We start from the raw sequence: 20,275 nt of genomic DNA, 5'->3' as shown, positions 1-20,275 counted from the left end.
TTTGCACAGAGCTTAATTAAATCATCCTGACAGTTGGTGTAAGAATCATAAAAGAAGGTTTTATATGTGGAAGAGAACAAGAGACTCTAGAAGATTTCAGATTGATTATATAATGGTTAGACAGACATTTACGAACCAGATTTAAATTGTAAGATATTTCCAGGGGCTAATGTGGACTCTGATCACAATTTGTTGGTTATGAACTGTAGATTAAAACTTAAGAAATTAGAAAAAGGTAGGCAATTAAGGAAATGAGACCTGGATAAGTTGAACAAACCAGAGTTTGTTGAGAGTTTCAGAAAGCGCATTTGGCAACAGTTGACTAGAACACAGGAAAGGACTGCAGTAGAGGACGAATGGGTAGCTTTAAGTGATGAACTTTTTTGATGGTGTTTTTGATGTCCCCTTATAATTTAGTTAGAACATGTAAAGCATTTAGCTACATTTGAATCATTGATACAGGTATACAGGGACTGCATCAGATCGACAGCTGAAAAACCGTACATCCGTCATCAAGTTGGTAAAACTATAGGAAACTTACAGTTTTGTCCATATGAGGATGTTCTCGGTGTAGCAACAGCAGGTGGCTTCAGCAGCCTTCTTGTACCAGGTAAGTACAAAAGTCTTCAGTTTTGTAGCTGACAAGTTGAATACCTATATGTTGTCAATAACATTTTTTGCAATATTTTAAGTGCTATTTTCCGTCCATATTGTGGGTGTACACCCTTTTTTATCCATGACTTGTCAATTTAATTCACATCAACATTGTCACACACATTCAAATAAAGTGTTTAGATGGTTCAAATCTCATTTCATTTGTTAATCCTAAGTGCATATTTCAAACTCTCAAGTTTTACATATAAAAGTAAGTCCGCTCTAGTACTATCACACTTAAGTCAGAAATTTCAGCCTTTTATTATGCTAAACAACCATCTTTGCACAGATTATGTTCTGTATATTATTTGTGAGTTTCATGCCAAAAGGTGGAGGCGGAGTCAGTTTAAGATTTATAGTGATCACATCTAACCACAAAGGGACACACTCACATCTGGAAAAATCAGCACCTTTTTATAATTCATAAATATTGTAAGCAAAGTTCTGGTAGAATGTAAATAATTTGGATATAGAGTAGACCGCTTGGTGAATAGGAAAGGCATGAAGTCATCAACAGGCACATAAAAAAGAATGAAAGTCTCTGTCAGTGACTGAACGCCTTTACTGTTCAGTGAGTAGTCTCCTTTACTCCTAAAATACATATAAAACTTAGTGTTTGTGGATGAAGTTGATGATACCTCCAAAACAACCTTCTTTTTGAATCGGGTGTTACGTTTGGTGCCACCATTGTGTGCTGTAGTAGTTGTGCTATAATAGCTGTTGTGGTTGTGGAGGTACAAGTTGTGACGTTCACCTGCTTTATTTCTTTGTTGATTGACCTTGGTGTCAACATACTGCATTGCTACACTGGCTGAAAAAACAGGGGGTAGAAGTTCAACACTGGCTACTTTAAATGATGTAGCCGACAGGTGCACATTTGTGTTTCACAGTTCTTTACTTTCACTGTTCACAACCCCCAAATAATACACAGTTATATGGCCAGTGCACTACTGTTTAACTTTCGATAAGCCTCATTAATAGTTTGAGGCAAACACCAACACGCTACTACAATAGTTTACTGTTGAACCACTACAAGCAGTAAAAACCTAACCCAATAGTTCTTGCCGCATAACACGGTACATATTGAACAGACTCTGCCATTGTTTTAGCACATGGCCTATTACACTTATTTCACAGTTAAGTGGATGCATTGTTGTTGATCTAACCAATACGGGTTCCTCGTCTGAAACTCGGCCATGGACTGACTGTCTCGGGACCAAAAATCGGGCCCTTATATATCATCACAATAATAGGCCCTGCAATTTCTTCTACTACAACGGTTAAGCTGTATTATTTGTTTAGATCATGAAATTAACAGATTTAGTTATGCAAACAATACTTTCGACAGAACTGGTAATTACTTTGGAATTAAGGGCTGGCTTTGCTAACATGTTTTCGAATAGAGCCAAATAAGTACTTAAAGAATACCAGTGTTTTGTCTTCCAAATGTTTATAATTAGTGCAGAATTTATATTTGTTTATAAGTCAACAATAGAATTTAAGTTACGAAACAATTACTAATTTCACCCTATAACAAAAGATACTAACTAGGACTAGTCAAAAGTACATACATACACCTAAGCACAAAATTCGATCTGGTGTTATATTCTTTGACCTGAGGGCCAACCTTTCTCTTTTATGAAAATGCAGATTATACTCACGTATGTTAATGGTAATTAGTTAAAAGTGAAAAAATGAATTTTAAGGAGGCAGATGGTAAAACGAGGGGAAGCAAAAATATCCCAGCTTGCTTTGTCACAAAGTGTTAGAAGTGGTCATCATCGCATCATGGTGATCACTAGAGCATTGTTGCTTTCACATCAGTGTACTTTTCAAGGAAATAAATTTAAGATTGCAGTTTGTCTTCATAATTAAGACTTAGAAACAGCACATATCATATTGATTCTCACTCCGGCAGAATCGTCTTAACTGATGAGTTATGTGACATAGTAAAGATAGAGGCACAACTTACTGAGAAGGTGTATCTGTTTGTAGAGGCAATATATGCAAACAAAGAATGGTTGTATGAGCAAGCAATTTCAGCTACAAAAAATGACAGTTCAACAAATGAATCAGTGATACGATGGCGAACCTATACAAAAGCATAGACATTCGTACAGAATTCCTGCATGCACTTAATGTTTCTGATATTTTTTCAAAAAAAAAAAAAATATATAAATAACCTTTTAAGAACGTCATAGAAGGAGAAATATTAACAGGAAAAGAAAATGGCTAGTCATCATTCTCGCCATGAATTCCATTCATTTCAACTAAATTACTGTTCAGCTTTAAAAGGCTTCAGTTTCTGATAAGATGAATGTACAGTATGACTATCAATAAGATACAAGGTCAAATATTCCAGTGTTGCGTAGTGAATTTAAGAGAATGAGTTCCTTGCATAGGCAGCTGAAGGTAGCTTATTAGTATGTTAGATACCCACAAAACTTTTTTGTCTTTACACTCGAAAGCAAAACCCAACTGTAGCTTACAACAATAAACTCTGAATAAATTAGATGCTTTACGAACAAGATGATTAACTGCACATTTTCCATTTATTGTTTCGCTGAATCACTTCAGACAGATGACAGTGTGAGTCCTTCAATCGGGCCAGTTGTTGCCATGTCAGCTGTGCTGAAACTCCGTTCCTCTCCCACTGATGTTTTCCATCCAAATCTTCATAGCAGTGACAGTGGCTGTGTGATTTCAAGATGAACATACAGACCTGTTCTGTCAAGTGACATGCTTTGATTTTTAAGTTAATATTATCTGCTTTGAAGTGACATTTAGATTCTCATTATTGTGTATCTAATCTACATTAAAATAATTGTTTGAATTTATATATTACAAACTATTTTTCTCGTTGTGAGTGTCATATATTTTAAGTAGAAGTGACCAAGGATTGTCTTTAATGCTGAAGACTTGATGAATGTGTCATCAAACCAAAGGTGAAGAGTTTATGCTAACTTCAACGCTGTTTCTTAGCCAAAACGATCTGGTGACACAGTTAACACATAGTCACCGAGGCTACAATAGGCTGTAGTTTTGGAAATGTTTCGTGACTCTCAGTACTCTGCTGCTTGAAAAATAAATACAGTTTAAAAACTGAAAGTCACTATTATGTTTTCGTCTGTGCAATGTGTATCATCTGAGTTACCACCTCAAAAATCAGTGCAGTAGAAAAGTGCATATCAGAGGCTGCAGGAGTTACTGAGTATAAAACTAAATGTATCATACGAATTACATACGGATTCTTTAAAATTTTCCTACAGAAGAGGTGATGTGGGCAGTTAATTCATTTTCAGGTAGCTGCCATTAGAGAATATTTATGAAGGGAAAATTGGAAAACGAGACACAGCTTCGCGAGTCTAACTTAACTTTTATGCTGTCTCTGTATTAACTCTCTGTTAGGAGATATTTATTAAGGGTTACTTATGTTTCAGATAAATTCTTCCTATTCTATTCTCAGGGAAGAATGGGAAACCGTCATTTACACAGTGTCATGTGATAAAGTGTGCTTTTTTTCTTGTTTCAGGAAGTGGAGAACCAAATTTTGATGCACTTGAGAGCAATCCATTCCAGAGCAAATCTCAGAGGCGAGAAGCAGAAGTGAAGGCATTGTTAGAGAAGGTATTGATAATATCCATTCAACATTTTTCATGATCTTCTCAAGAATACCGCTATTGCTGAGCTGGAAGTGCCACTGCCTGTACAGATATCCACATTATACCTTTCTAAGTAGGCTCTGAAAGCTCTTGTATGTCAGTCATCATTTTATTCCTCAAGTGGAACTATACTGAGGAAGACATTTGTGAATGGTCCCAGTGTCAGTCAGCTTCTCCAATTATGCATCTTAAAGTCATCAGTATCGTGTTTACTCGAATCTAAGCCGCACCTGAAAGTTGAGACTCGAAATTCAAGGGGAGGGAAAAGTTTTAGGCCGCACCTCCAAATCGAAACAAAGCTGGTCCATTTTAATATGAGACACAATTTAGGTCGAATGAATGACGATACAGCTACAGTAGTTTGGTTCGAGTCATAAGCTTAGATGTTAAGTTTTACCAGGTAGCCATAACTATGTGTCAGGCGCTCCGTCCGTATTTATACGGGTACCCTTCCTCTTTCACGTGCTTCGTCTGGTTTGAATTGATTGCTTATTTTTCTTTGATCTGATAAGTGCCGTTCTCTTTGTTATAGGTGTTTACGTAACTCTAGGCTGAAGATGCATGACTGTACTGTGTCACGCATTGTTTTGTCGCATTCTGATAATGAGTGTTTACTGCCTGTCGCCGCTCGCAGCATGGCTTCCTTTTGTGTGTGCTACCGCCGCTTACAACAACAACAACAACAACAACAAAAAAGAATCAATGGCAAGAGACTACCATTTGTTGTTACTTACACTGCTGCTTTCTTTGATAATGATAAACAAGAACCAAATAATAGACTGTGTATGATAGAACATGTTCTGAACGAGAGTTTAGCGAAAATTTTTCTCCGTTTGAAAATCTTTGCAGATGCCTCTTTAGTACATTACATTCTGCACAGGAATTAGAGTTATCTTACATTTAAAAATCTAGTCAATTGCCGTGCTTCATTTCTGACTGTACCACTATTACGCATAAGAATAATACGAATACAAACATAACATGATATGTATATTCTTCTGCGTTTGCTTTTGTCTCGCTCTAGTTTTGTAGTTTATTAGGCAGACAGAATTTAAATGAGATAGCAGCAAACATGAAAGAATATATGGCAAAATGTATTATTCTTATGGTGAAGAGAATACTGCATGTGATTCACAATTCATAAAAGTTCCTATTAGCAACCATCTCTTCTCACAGGTAGAAAAAATTCAGAACGTAGGGATGTTTGTCAATATGGCCAACTCTGTCTCGCCAGTCGGATTTTCGTAGTACATTGAAACGCTGCAACATTCAAAGCTGAACAATACGGAATTTGTATTTACTTCGATGGATAATGTATGAAAATGCAGTGGTCGAAACTCGGGGCGGAGGAAAAAAAAAGCTTGTCTTCTACCTTCCTTTTTTTTTTTTTTACTGACGCAGAGGTTTTGGCGCCAGTATTTATCTTTGTGCCTGCAAAGCATGCCTGTGTAGTGCTACATATATTCGACGGCAGAAGTTAGTTGTGGCGGCACCTACCAACATTTTTCAGAACTTCCGCTTACTTTGCACTCGATTCTAAGCCGCAGGCGGTTTTTTGGATTACAAAAACCGGAAAAAACGTGCGGCTTAGATTCGAGTAAATACGGTAAGCCCTATATAAGCTTTATTGTTTGTGAGATTTTCCTCCTCATGAATTTGGGCGTACTGAAACAGTGCTAAACAAAGATTTTACCAAAGTTTGTGAGAAGGCTTACAGTTAGTTCATTTTCTGTTTCTTACAGTGCAATATCATTGTGTATACAGTGATGTGTAATATTTGGAGATGTAAGTAATCTTTTGCATTCGTCACTCATAACTGAATGGTTACAAGTAAAAGTCAGCTATAATCAAAATAAAATAAACAACCCAAAGCAACAATCTGTTTTCTCTTTTTGTGTAATGAAGCATTTGATACAAGCTAAGTCATAGCTCTGATCTTGCTGTAGCAATCAGTAAATTATTACAATATTGGTGAATCAGATTCTAATTTTGTGTTGACAGCCACAAGTCCATAGGAGGACTACATTATTGTTTACTTCCATAGGTTCTTATTCTATTGCCTGGGAGCTACACATAACTTAAAAACACAAAAAGTACTTGCTCATTGCATATTCAGAGCAGAATTACAGCTTACAAACATTAACTAAAGCTGTAACAACAGTATGAAAAGGATGGCACAATAACAAAAAAGAATATTAGAAATATTTATGCTTTTGAACAAAGTACATTCTCAGATGTAGAACTCTCATATCTTTACGCAGTAAGAACAATAACAATAACTGACATGGCTACTTGGGCACTAAGGGCCGAGTGCGACTTTGATGTGAGCAGCAATCTAGTGGGATGGGGGATTCAGGAAGAGGCATGCAGTGGGGAGGGGGAGTCTTAGCAGGATAGGGGTGGGAGAGGGTGCTAGTGCTGCCTGTGGGAGTGTGCAGGGACATGATGTGGATGGGTAGGGCTGCTGGGTGCAGCATCAGGAGGTTGTGCTGGGCGGGAGGGGGAGGGGACAGAAATAGAGAAAAGGAATTGTAGGTGCATTGCCAGAATAGAAAGCACTGTATTGGGATCAGGGAAGAGAATAATCAGGTGGAGGGCAGAGTGTTGTGAAGGTTGAGGCCAAGGGCACTACAGGAGAGTTCCCATTTGCACAATTCAGAAAAATTGGTGTTGGTGGGAAGAATCTAGATGGCACTGGCTGTGAAGTGGTCATTCTTTTGAAACACATCATGTTGGGTGGCACGTTCAACAACTTGGTGGTCCAGCTGTCTCTTGGCCATAGTTGGCTGTGGCCATTTATCCAGGCAAACAGCTGATTGCTAGTCATGCCCACAAAGAATGTGGCACAGTAGGTGCAGCTAAAGTTTATACTGTATTAGTTTGCTGCATAAGTTCGTAGTGTTTTTATTTTCCTTGTTGGTATTGTGCTTGCTGTGGGTTTATTTATCAATTGTCATTTTTTATTTGTAGTTCACTGTTGCTGTTTGAACTTATATATTGTCATTTTGTCATTTGGAGATAGTGAATGGAGGTATGGGCACTAGAAAATGGTGTCCCAAGTGAAGAAATCGGAACATTTCCAACATATTCTTCTATTTGAGTTGAATAGAGGGTGATAGTAGTGGAGAAAAGTCAGAAATATCTGTGTCATGTATGGGGATAATGCCATTGGACAGAGCATTGCAAGAAAATGGTGTTCTTGTTTTAAGGATGAACATTTTTTCATTAGTGACTCTTCAAGTTCAGGAAAACATTCAGGGTCTAATGAAGGTTGTTTAAACACAGTAATCCACAATGATTCACATCATTCTTGTTGAGAACAGGCAAATGTAATGAATTGTGATCATTCCACCATCATGTAACATTTGCGTGCAATGGGGAACCTTCAAAAATCGGGTGTATTGGTAACACATCTCTAAGCAAAAATCAAAAAAATCTGTGTATGGCCATGTGTACGTCTCTGCTTGCTTATCTTCAATTGGCTCATGAACACCAACCATTCCTATGTATTGTGTGATGAGAAATGGTGTCTTTATGCTAACATAAGGTAAATAAAGGACTGATTGAGCTCAGACAAAGCAGCAACTCCCGGTAGAAAGACCTGGCCATATCTGCAAAACATAATGTTATGCACTAGATGGAGCAGCAGCAGTGTGATGTACTACAGATTGCTTCCCCAAGGTGTAACCATCATTGCTGACATTTATTGTCAATAAATGAGTTTTCTTGAAGGTGCAATCCAAGAACAATGATCAGGAAGACTGCATGAAGTGATGCTAATCCATGATAATGCCCGCCCACATTCTGCTAGACTGACAAAGACACTATACGGGAGTTCGGTGGTCATTCTGCACCCACCTTATTCACCTGATCTTCTGCTCTCAGATTTTCACCTTTTCTGCTATCAAACAGCCTACAAGGAACTTCCTTTCCAGATGGAAATGTGCTCTGAACATAGCTTGACAAGTTCTTCGCCTCAAAAATGTGATTTCTACAGTTGTGGAACTGAAAAGTTACCCCAACATTGGCAGATCTTTTGTGAATAGAGAAGGAGAATATGTTATTGATGACTAAAATCTCTGTTCTGTGTACAATTTGTGTTTATGAATCTTATGGAAAAACACTATGAACCAACCTAATAGATTACAAGGCTACTTTCAATGGAAAAACACTATGAAATTATGCACCAACCTAATATATCACATGGCTACTTTCACTACAGCCAAGAGGTTGCTGGACCTCCCGGTTTCTGAATATGAACATGTTGCCCAGCATGGTGTGCTTCACTTTGATGAGTGTTATACAGCCTGTGCCATCTGGATTCTTCCCACCAACACAAGCTTTCCTGAACTGCACAGATGGGAACTCTGCCTGTAACATATCCTTTGTCCGCATAGCACTCTTCAACCTTTGCTAGCTCCTGTCCTCTACCTGCCTATCACCTTCCCTGTTTGCACTAGAGTACAAGTAAGCCTTCTCTGCTGCCAATGCACGTACAGGTCCTTTCCTCTTCACTACTTCACAGCTATCTCTTCCCTCTCCCCCTTTCTCACTCATCTTCTACCCCAAGGAAGCCTCCTAATCTGCACCTAGCAGCCGTATCATATCGCCATGACTGTGCACTCTCCCATGGGTAGCACTAGCATCTGCTAGCACCCCTACCCTGCTATCCCTCCTTTGCCCGGAGACAATAGCCACGTGTGCGCGTGTGTGTGTGTGTGTGTGTGTGTGTGTGTGTGTGTGTGTGTTGTCGTGTGAGTTTGTGAATGTTCTATTTCTGAGGAAGGACGTCCTCTGAAAGCTTAAATATTTCAAGTATCCTTTTTCGTTGTGCCTATCTATAGCTCTGTGAGGCCTCTGTGGGATGAGTAGTGATTTGTCATTGTAAAATTTGATAAAATTATTTCATTAGCTACTGGAACAAGTGAAACACTAATAAATTTGTATTTTAAAGTGTGTATTTTATTATTTTCATTATATTAAGTAACCTATTTGTCAATTATATACAAAACTTCCCCCTTCATCTTATTTTCCTGTTTTAAGCATATTACAGGATTCTAGTCTGAAACGCAATACTATTATATGTCCCTGTATTCTTGCCTGTCTTCTTATTGAAAATTGATATGAGATACATTTGTTGAGACTTAAGGCTGGTAATTTTTAGTGTTACGTCTTTTACAGATTCAGCCTGAGTTGATAACGCTAGACCCATCAGTGATTGCAGAAGTTGACGTGCCAACTCTGAAAGACAAGCTGGAAGCAAAGAAGAAACTACTGGTAAGTGTTTCAAGCTTAGTGACAGTCTCCTGATTGAATCTACTGGTATATTATTCTTGTTATAGACATGTCTGCTTAATGTTATGCTCTGTTTTGCAGTATATAAAGCCACCTAAGATAGATTATCAGCATCGCAAAGGTGGTAGAAGGAAAGGTACTGTTAAAGCAATGCAGACAAAGAAAATCCTCCAGGAACAAGCCAAAAAGGTATTATATCTTTTTATGTTAGTGTTGTGAAGATAGCTTTGTAATTTATTTTCAGTCACGTTATTAACTTATGCACAGTGTTTTCTAGTATGTGAAATATTGGAAAGGTAGTCAATTTGTCAGTCACTGATTTTGTCCTCCGACATCATCATTCTTTAATATTGAAACGAAGATTACACTGACAGTGTGAAATCACATTAGAATACAAAATTATCTTCTACAGGGTGTCACAAAAAGGTGTGGCCAAACTTTCAAGAAACATTCCTCACACACAAAGAAAGAAAATATGTTATGTGGACATGTGTCCAAAAACGCTTACTTTCCATGTTAGAGCTCATTTTATTACTTCTCTTCAAATCGCATTAATCATGGAATGGAAACACACAGCAACAGAATGTACCAGCGTGACTTCAAACACTTTGCTACAGGAAATGTTCAAAATGTCCTCCGTTAGTGAGGATACATGCATCCACCCTCTGTCGCATGGAATCCCTGATGCGCTGATGCAGCCCTGGAGAATGGCGTGTTATATCACAGCCGTCCACAATATGAGCACAAAGACTCTCTACATTTGGTACGGGGGTTGCGAAGAATTGCCTCCTCCATTGCAGGTGTCACCGTCGTTCTAGGTCTTCCCCGGTCGCGAGTCATAGGCTGGAATGTTCCGTGCTTCCTAAGACGCCGATCAGTTGCTTCGAACGTCTTCCTGTCGGGAAACCTTCGTTCTGGAAATCTGTCTCGATACAAACGTACCGCGCCACGGTTATTGCTCCATGCTAATCCATACATCAAATGGGCCTCTGCCAACTCCGAATTTGTAAACATTGCACTTACAGCAAAACCACATTCGTGATGGACACTAACCTTTTGATGCTACGTACTGATATGCTTGATGCTAGTACTGTAGAACAATGAGTCGCATGTCAACACAAGCACCGAAGTCAACATTACCTTCCTTCAATTAGGCCAACTGGCGGTGAATCGAGGAAGTACAGTACATACTGGCGAAACTAAAGTGAGCTCTAACATGGAAATTAAGCGTTTCCGGACACATGTCCACATAACATCTTTTCTTTATTTGTGTGTGAGGAATGTTTCCTGAAAGTTTGGCCATACGTTTTTGTAACACCCTGTATAATCTGAATATTTTACTGAAGATTAATATATGGTAGCAGTTGGTTAATTAGTAGGGAAGTCTATGTTTTGTGCAGTTTCACAACACCATTTATGGGAGGGATCTACTTAAGACTACTTCCCTACATTATAACTTTCATTCATTCATTCAGTCAGTCAGTCAGTAATATTGTGGAGGATATATCACATCTTCATTGTGAGAGACAAATTGTTTTCTAGCAAAAACTCCTTTATAAAATTTCTCTCAATAAACCTGTGTGTTATAAAACCAAACTTGCATGTGTTAAAACTAAACAAATTAAATTCATATATACCATGAAAGCAACAATTTAATAAACAGTATTGTTATGATTAACCTTTCAATTTTCTTTACAGGAGTTTATTTCAACCATAAAGTCTGTTACAAATGATGGAGTTGTACCACAGGAGCAAGATTCTGGGAAGATCAAAGTGAAAAGTAGTGTCCTAGACCGGTTCAAACCAAAGACAAAACAATGACTTCATTGTAATAACTGTGATATTGTACATTCAAAATAAATATATGTTTATAAATATGCATAATTGCTTATAATTTCTGCTTGTTAACATGGAATCTGCTGCCCTTTAAACTTCTATACTAAGAAAGCAGACATTAGCAAATATCATTCCAAAGTTAGAGTATGGAATAGTTGCCAATATAAAAACAAATATATTTACAAAGCAAGAAGCAAAGATAATAAAAAGAAAGTTACCTGTTAGAGATAAAGGTTCCATCTTTATGTGAAAGAGTGAAAATGATTTGAGGATTTTGAAACAAGGGAGATATGGTGATTTAGGACAGTAAAGGACAGAACAGAACTGTCTTCTGATCCTAAAATATCTCCTTTCCCTGTTAACCTTGTAGCTGAATTTCTTGTTTAAACATTAAAATTGCCTCAGGTACTGAAACCTAACATTTTTGCTACATTTGATTCGTGTATGTGTTAGATCTGTCCTTGCAGTTTTGTTCTAACCTCATTTTATTGTGGATTCATTTTTAATTACTTTGTTTTTGGCAATGTTCATTTCACTATCTACTACAGACTTTATCGGGATCAAATGGGACAAAAAAATTAAATATGCTGTATTGTATTAAACAATAAAAAAATTCTATAGGATATGACTGTTCGAAAGTTCATTAGAATTTGAAATGATCATAGACTAAAAATATGCTGAGTAAAACTCTATACAGTGCTGGAAAAATTCATCCAGCAGGAAGTAAGAAAAGTAGATTATGAGACTTTATTTCATAATAGGGAGATGAGTTGTTGTGGTCTTCAGTGCTACTCTATCCTGTGCAAGCCTCTTTATCTCTGAATAACTACCATGACTTACATCCTTCTGAATCTGCTTACTGTTTTACTGTATTAATGTCTTGGTCTTGCTCTACAATTTTTACCCCTCCCCCTCCCCCACTCACATGTCCCACCAATACTAAATTGGTGAGCCCCTGATGTCTCAGAATGTCATGTTTACCTATCACTTCATGTACTCAAGCAATGTCTAAACTTTATTTTCTCCCCAATTCTGTTCAGTGCCTCCTCATTAGTTATGCGATCTATTCATCTCATCTTCAGCATTCTTCGGTAGCATCGCGTTTCAAACACGTCTGTTTTCTTTTTCTCTAAACTGCTTGTCAGCCATATTTCACTCCTTACAAATGGTTTCAAAAATGACATCCTAACACTCAAATTTATATGTGATGTTAAATTTCTCTTCTTTTTCCCTTCTTCAGGATCACTTCTCTTACCGTTCTATTTTACATTTTATGCCCTTTTTACTTAGGCCATCATAATTTATTTTACTGCTCAAACAGTAAAACTCGTCTACTACTTTTAGTGTCTCATTTCCTAAAATAATTCCCTCTGCATCACCTGCTTTAATTTGACTACATTCCATTACCTTTGTTTTCATTTTGTTAAAGTTCATCTTATATCCTCCTTTCAAGACACTGAGCATTCTGTTGAACCGCACTTCCAAATCCTTTGCTGTAACCAACAAAATTACAATATCATTGGCAAACTGCAGTGTCTTTATTTCTTCTCCTTGAACTTTAATTCCCTTTTCTAATTTTCTCCTTGTTTTCCTTCACCGCTTGCTCAGTGTACAGGTTGAATAATATTGGAGGTAGGCTATGCCCCTGTCTCACTCCCTTCTCAATGACTGCTTCTCTTTCATACCCTCCAATCCTTATAATGGCCATCTGGATTCTGTACAAGTTGTAAATAACCTTTCACTTCTGTATTTTGTCCCTGATGCCTTTAGACATTTAAAAAGTGTGTTCTAGTCAACATTGTCAAAAAGCTTTCTCCTAATCTACAAATGCTATAAACATAGGTTTGCTTTTCCTTAACCTATCTTCTGAGGTAAATCGTAGGGTCAGTAATGCCTTGCGTGTTCCAGCGTTTCTCCAGAACCCAAAGTGATCTTCCCCAAGATCAGCTTCCAGTTTTTCCATTCCTCTGTCAATAATTTGTTTCAATGTTTCGTAACCATGATTTATAAAATTGATAGTTTGGTGATGTTCTCACCTGTCAACCTGTCAGCACCTGCTTTCTTTGGAACTGGAATTATTACATTCTGTTATGAAAAGAGTGGCTTGTTACTCTCTGGTCACTGAGGCTGGACTCATAGACATTGTCCATGTGTATGGGAGCTGCACTTGTGTGAATGAGTGTGTTGTCTTTGTTAGAAGAGGGTGTTTTGGCCAAAAGCTTAAATGCAGTTTTTTTGTGTCTGTCTGTGACTCATTGTCTCCTCAGCTATGACATTTTTCTGAAGCAACTGAGGAAGGGTGATGAAAATCTTAATTCATATGACTGAATGGCAATCTGAAATTTGCATCTCCTCAACAGGAGTCTAGTCTTATATCATACTTGCCTGGGAAAGTAAGTTACAGATACAGTTAAGTGGTTTTCTATGAAATCCCGTATTACATCTGTCATCATGACTAACAACTTATCAGGGGACATGACACAAAGTCACATACATCAACCTATTCAACTATGGACTCATTGCATACCTTATATTACATTGCCTGTTGGTCCAGAATTGCCTAGTTAACTTTTCAGAAAAATGAGGTTGTTTGCAGAAACCACTATGCCGTCTGGCTATACGATTAATCAGTTGTAGAATGCATGCAGTGACATGCAGACACAATCAGAGGGACAAAGGTAGATGCTAGTTAATAAGATGTCTAGTTCAGTTTTCAGCTACACAGATTTATGTTTCACTGAAAGCAGTTCTTACTCACCCTATTCTCTCACTTTAATCAAAATTGTTACCCGGTAGAGTAAGTGTTCAGTCTCTTGAATGATCCCATTGCTGACAATTTATACCACCCTAAAACCAAAGAGGGTTCATTTATATCAGGGGAAACGTACATGGGCAATTGCATACTTCTTTCAATGCTCTCTACTCACTGATAATCTGATTTTTGAGGAATCCTTTGTACTCATGCTATAGTTACGGAATAAATATTTCACTCTGCACAATCTCTTCTTATGAAATGACTAGCCTACATTTATTCATTCTTTTTATCGTATACAAGCAACAGCAAAAGAGACTTAGAGGAATCTGGTATTAGTTGAGAAGTTCATAAACACAGTGAAGTAGCTGTCAGAAACTACATTACTGTGTAAAATTTAAGAATGTGATAATGTAACATAACTTGTTGATAACGGCTTGGTGGAAATGGAATCAAAGTGCAGTAGCACGTTGCCAGAGGTCTCCCAGCCATGCACAGAAAGTTGGACTTCACATGATGTGAGGTCAGTGTAAATATAACACCAAGTAAGGCTGACCATGCAGCACGAGGCAGTTGAAGGTACAGGAAAGGACAGTATGTATCAATCAGCGACTGTCACAGTGAACTCCTGAAGGTGCCCATTACAACATGACTCGGAGACAACTTTTGGATTACCACACATGTGAAAAATCATCGGGAAACTGGGAGCAGGATGAAGTGCAATGAGTGTAGCTCAGGATTCTGCTATTGTTTACAGCACTGTTTCATGTGCATGAGGCATGTTCCGGACCAAAGGCATTGTTGCCTGAATCAGAGAAGGTGGGACTCACGTCAAACAGCAGGAGCAATTGCAACCAGATTTAACAGAACTGCAAGGCAAACAACCTCACACCACAGTGGCAGGGCACCTGCATGGGACTGGCCTCTGTATCTAATGACCAGTATGTTATCTTTCATCGATGCCTGCACGTTAGCACCCAAGGGACTGGAACTGGGCCAATGAGAAGTGGGTCACATGGTCTTCTCAGATGAAAGCAGATTCAGCTTGAGTAATGATTCTGGATGTACCATCATATGGCAAGAGGTGGGAAGGTGTAATGCATCAAGGAACTCTGTCGAACATGATCATTTTGGTGTCTGGGTGCTATGATGTAGGAAAGCATAATGTTGCATGAACGTGCTGACCTCCAAACCTTTGAGTAACATACAGGACACTCACCAATTGTCGTTGTGACACTATACTCCTTCTCCATGTGTGTATTTTGAGGGGTGCATTTGACCATGACTTAATTTTTATGGATGGCGATGCGCGACTGCATCAAATTACACAGCTGGAGCAGCTCTTGTAATGAGCGCAAATGATCATCCAGCAGCTGTGAACCATGCTGGTGGAGGAATGGAATGCCCAACCATAAGGACTCCTTACCAACTTTGTATTCAGCATGACAGTGTATTGCCGAACATGCATTGCTGCCCTTGGTGATGACACATCCTATTAAGAACCGTATCTCACCTTTTGTGTTGTCTAGGGGATCATCATTAATTATAGTGACTTCAGTGTAATTCTGTTTGTCACATTGTGTATTTCTTTCAGTTACCTCCTGTTCTATACTGTAACAGTTCATTCTATGTACAGTCCAATTTTCATCGAGCTATGTTAATTGGCAATGACAGATCATGTAAAAGTTACTTTCATCCATAAGTTTTGCCCTCCAGTGTATTTCCATAAGCAGTATTAAAAATAAATTCCATTAATATATTAGTCTCTATCCGTGTTACTTTAGTTCAATGGTGTTTTTTTTAAATGTGCTGTTCTACATGAAATGTGTGTGAAGTTGTAAATCACTTATGCTGTCTGCCAAATAAGTAATGAGACAACTAGCATTACTTCCAAACTAAGAACTTTATTTCAAGTTTCTCAATTACAAGGATTCAAAATAACCCCCTGCATCTCCATGCAATGTTTACATCAGTCATACAAGTTGTTGAAAAAAGGCTGGAAGTTTTATGTACCTCCTTCAGTCTGTCAGTCACAGCATGTTGGATGTCCTCAGTGTCAACGAAATGTTCCCCTTTGAAATCACATTTAGTTTCCTGATATAGAAAAAGGTCTGCTGGTGGCAAATCGGGCAAATAGGATCAGTGTTCGAGTACATAGATCTGTTTTGATGTTAAAAATTGTTCCGCAGATAGTGTGCAGTGAGCCACTGCATTGTCATGCAGAAAAACCAAAGTCCTCGCTTTGGAACAGAAACATCCTGATCTGATGCATCCAAACAAATAGACACTGGGTGACTCCTAAGTTATCCTGTCCAGTCACTATTGTGCCCTCAGGGAGAGATTCATGATGGATTTCTCAAGAACCATAAAAAAACCTCCCATTATCTTTATGTGATTTCTGCAACCCGACTTCCTTCTCTGTTGGTTACGTTCCATGCCATTCCATATTCTGATGTTTTATTTCTGGATCAAAGCGAAAAAATGGTGTTTCATCCATATTTATGCTTTGTTTCAACAGGTTAGGATCCTCATCAACTGCTGTGATGAAACTGGCACAGCATGCAGGTTGATGCTCTCTCTGCTCTTCTATCAATTAATGTGGCTTAAAACGGAACAGATCTTTCTCTAAAATGGATCAGGCTGTTTCCTCACTTACACCAAGTTTCAATGCAAGCCTTCTGGTAATAAATCATCTATCACTGGCAACTTTGTGGTTCATCTTCTAAGTACTATTATCTATTCTTAAATGCTGAAAACCAGTGGAACACTTTTGCTTGTCTAAGGCAATCATTCCTGCAAATGCGTTGCATGCCTTTGTAAATTTATGGTGCTGTTTTTCTTAGTTTACAGTAAAATTTTAAATACATCTTTTTTTTGGCATTTTTTGCTTATAAGTTGGGAACTATCAGCTTTTTATAAATAAGCTCCCGATGTCGTCGTTGTGGTCTTCAGTCCTGAGACTGATTTGATGCAGCTCTCCATGCTACTCTATCCTGTGCAAGCTTCTTCATCTCCCAGTACCTACTGCAAGCTACATCCTTCTGAATCTGTTTAGTGTTTTCATCTCTTCGTCTCCCTCTACGATTTTTACCCTCCACACTGCCCTCCAATACAAAATTGGTGATCCCTTGATGCCTCAGAAAATGTCCTACCAATCGATCCCTTCTTCTAGTCAAGTTGTGCCACAAACTTCTCTTCTCCCCAATCCTATTCAATACCTCCTCATTAGTTATGTGATCTACCCACCTAATCTTCAGCATTCTTCTGTAGCACCACATTTCGAAAGCTTCTATTCTCTTCTTGTCCAAACTATTTATCGTCCATGTTTCACTTCCAAACATGGCTACGCTCCATACAAATACTTTCAGAAACGACTTCCTGACACTTACATCTATACTCGATGTTAACAAATTTCTCTTCTTCAGAAATGCTTTCCTTGTCATTGCCAGTCTACATTTTATATCCTCTCTACTCCCACCATCATCACTTGTTTTGCTCCCCAAATAGCAAAACTCCTTTATTACTTCAAGTGTCTCGTTTCCTAATCTAATCCCCTCAGGATCACCTGACTTAATTCGACTACATTCCATTATCCTCGTTTTGCTTTTGTTGATGTTCATCTTATATCCTCCTTTCAAGACACTATCCATTCTATTCAACTGCTCTTCCAAATCCTTTGCTGTCTCTGACAGAATTACAATGTCATCAGCGAACTTTAATGTTTTTATTTCTTATCCATGGATTTTAATACCTACTCCAAATTTTTTTGTTTTGTTTCCTTTACTGCTTGCTCAATATACAGATTGAACAACATCGGGGATAGGCTACAACCCTGTCTCACTCCCTTCCCAACCACTGCTTCCCTTTAATGCTCCTCGACTCTTATAACTGCCATCTGGTTTCTGTACAAATTGTAAATAGCCTTTCACTCCCTGTATTTTACCCCTGCCACCTTCAGAATTTGAAAGAGAGTATTCCAGTCATCATTGTCAAAAGCTTTCTCTAAGTCTACAAATGCTAGAAACGTAGGTTTGCCTTTCCTTAATCTAGCTTCTAAGATAAGTCGTAGAGTCAGTATTGCCTCACGTGTTCCAATATTTCTACGGAATCCAAACTGATCTTCCCCGAGGTCGGCTTCTACCTGTTTTTCCATTCGTCTGTAAATAATTCGCGTTAGTATTTTGCATCCATGACTTATTAAACTGATAGTTCGGTAATTTTCACATCTGTCAGCACCTGTTTTCTTATCGATTGGAATTATTATATTCTTCTTGAAGTCTGAGGGAATTTTGCCTGTCTCATACATCTTGCTCACCAGATGGTAGAGTTTTGTCAGGACTGGCTCACCCAAGGCTGTCAGTAGTTCTAATGGAATGTTGTCACTCCGGGGCCTTGTTTCAACTCAGGTCTTTCAGTGCTCTGTCAAACTCTTCACGCAGTATCATATCTCCCATTTCATCTTCATCTACATCCTCTTCAGTTTCCATAATATTGTCTTCAAGTACATCGTCCTTGTATAGACCCTCTCCATACTCCTTCCACCTTTCTGCTTTCCCTTCTTTGCTTAGAACTGGGTTTCCATCTGAGCTCTTGATATTCATACAAGTGGTTCTCTTTTCTCCAAAGGTCTCTTTAATTTTCCTGTAGGCAGTATCTATCTTACCCCTAGTGAGACAAGCCTCTACATCCTTACATTTGTCCTCTAGCCATCCCTGCTTAGCCATTTTGCACTTCCTGTTGATCTCATTTTTGAGACGTTTGTATTCCTTTTTCCCTGCTTCATTTACTGCATTTTTATATTTTCTCCTTTGATCGATTAAATTCAATATATCTTCTGTTACCCAAGGATTTCTACTAGCCCTCGTCTTTTTACCTACTAGATTCTCTGCTGCCTTCACTACTTCATCTCTCAAAGCTACCCATTCTTCTTCTACTGTATTTCTTTCCCCCATTCCTGTCAATTGTTCCCTTATGCTCTCCCTGAAACTCAGTACAACCTCTGGTTGAGTCAGTTTATCCAGGTCCCATCTCCTTAAGTTCCCACCTTTTTGCAGTTTCTTCAGTTTTAATCTACAGTTCATAACCAATAGATTATGGTCAGAGTCCACATCTGCCCCTGGAAATGTCTTACAATTTAAAACCTGGTTCCTAAATCTCTGTCTTAACATTATATAATCTATCTGAAACCTGTCAGTATCTCCAGGCTTCTTCCATGTATACAACCTTCTTTTATGATTCTACCTCCCGATACAAAATTAAATTTCATAAAATTTCAGAGAAATTTCGCTATTAATGTTTTTCCTCCCAGAAACTGTTGGAACTTAAGCACTAGTTGAAAACCTGTATTGCAGCTGTCTCTGCAGAAATCCTCTTTTCCCACCCCAAACTCTTACCTATTATTAAAAGCTGTTAGTGAATTTCTTCCAGTCCTTGGCACACATCTTATTTAGATCATACAAGGTCTGTCCAAAAAAACTTTGTCCACAAAGTTTTTTCACACTTACCTTTTACTTATTGTGCATGGTCGCCTTCAAAATACTCTCCTCCACAATTGATACATCACTCCCAAAGCTATTTGCACTTCCAGAAGCAGTCTGGTGTGCTTCTTGCTGTATCGCACAAAGCACTGTCTGCAAATTTTCTTTCAGCTTATCTATCATTACAAATTTTCATCCTTTCAACAGGGTTTTCAACTTTCGAAATAAAAAAAAAAGTCCACAGAGGCCAGGTCTGGAGAATACTGAGGATTAGGCAGGCCAGTGATTTCATTTTTCGTGCAGTAGTCATGTGCCAACAGGGATGAATTGCGGGTGCGTTATCGTGATGAAGGAGCCATGAACTGTCTCTCCACATTTTAGGCTATCCTTCTCACAATTTCTCCCAGAGTTTGCAACATGTCCTGATAGTACCATCAATTAACAGTTTGTCCCTGTGGTATGGATTCATGATGAATCCTTCAAATTCGAAGAAAACTATCAGCATGGCTTTGACATTTGGCCTGACCAGACGTGACGAGCTTTTTCTGATCTTGGAGAACCTTTCCTGACCCACTGTGAAGACCGAATGTAGACCCATG

General features: G+C 38.4%; 1 protein-coding gene across 1 annotated transcript in view; it reads left to right on the top strand.

The window, feature by feature from the left end:
• LOC124795972 (WD repeat-containing protein 46) overlaps nucleotides 1-11,492 on the top strand; it is a 64,857-nt gene extending 53,365 nt beyond the window's left edge. The window contains exons 9-13 of the mRNA XM_047260057.1: nucleotides 463-610; nucleotides 4,187-4,281; nucleotides 9,498-9,593; nucleotides 9,693-9,800; nucleotides 11,310-11,492. Coding sequence (XP_047116013.1) covers nucleotides 463-610; nucleotides 4,187-4,281; nucleotides 9,498-9,593; nucleotides 9,693-9,800; nucleotides 11,310-11,432 — 570 coding nt within the window. The 3' untranslated portion in view covers nucleotides 11,433-11,492. The remainder of the gene's footprint in view (nucleotides 1-462; nucleotides 611-4,186; nucleotides 4,282-9,497; nucleotides 9,594-9,692; nucleotides 9,801-11,309) is intronic.
• Nucleotides 11,493-20,275: the final 8,783 nt, after the last annotated feature.

This window comes from Schistocerca piceifrons, chromosome 1, assembly GCF_021461385.2.
Source record: "Schistocerca piceifrons isolate TAMUIC-IGC-003096 chromosome 1, iqSchPice1.1, whole genome shotgun sequence".
NCBI lineage: Eukaryota > Metazoa > Arthropoda > Insecta > Orthoptera > Acrididae > Schistocerca > Schistocerca piceifrons.
Note: the sequence above shows the minus strand (reverse complement) of the source record. Positions and strands in the feature narration are given on the sequence as shown.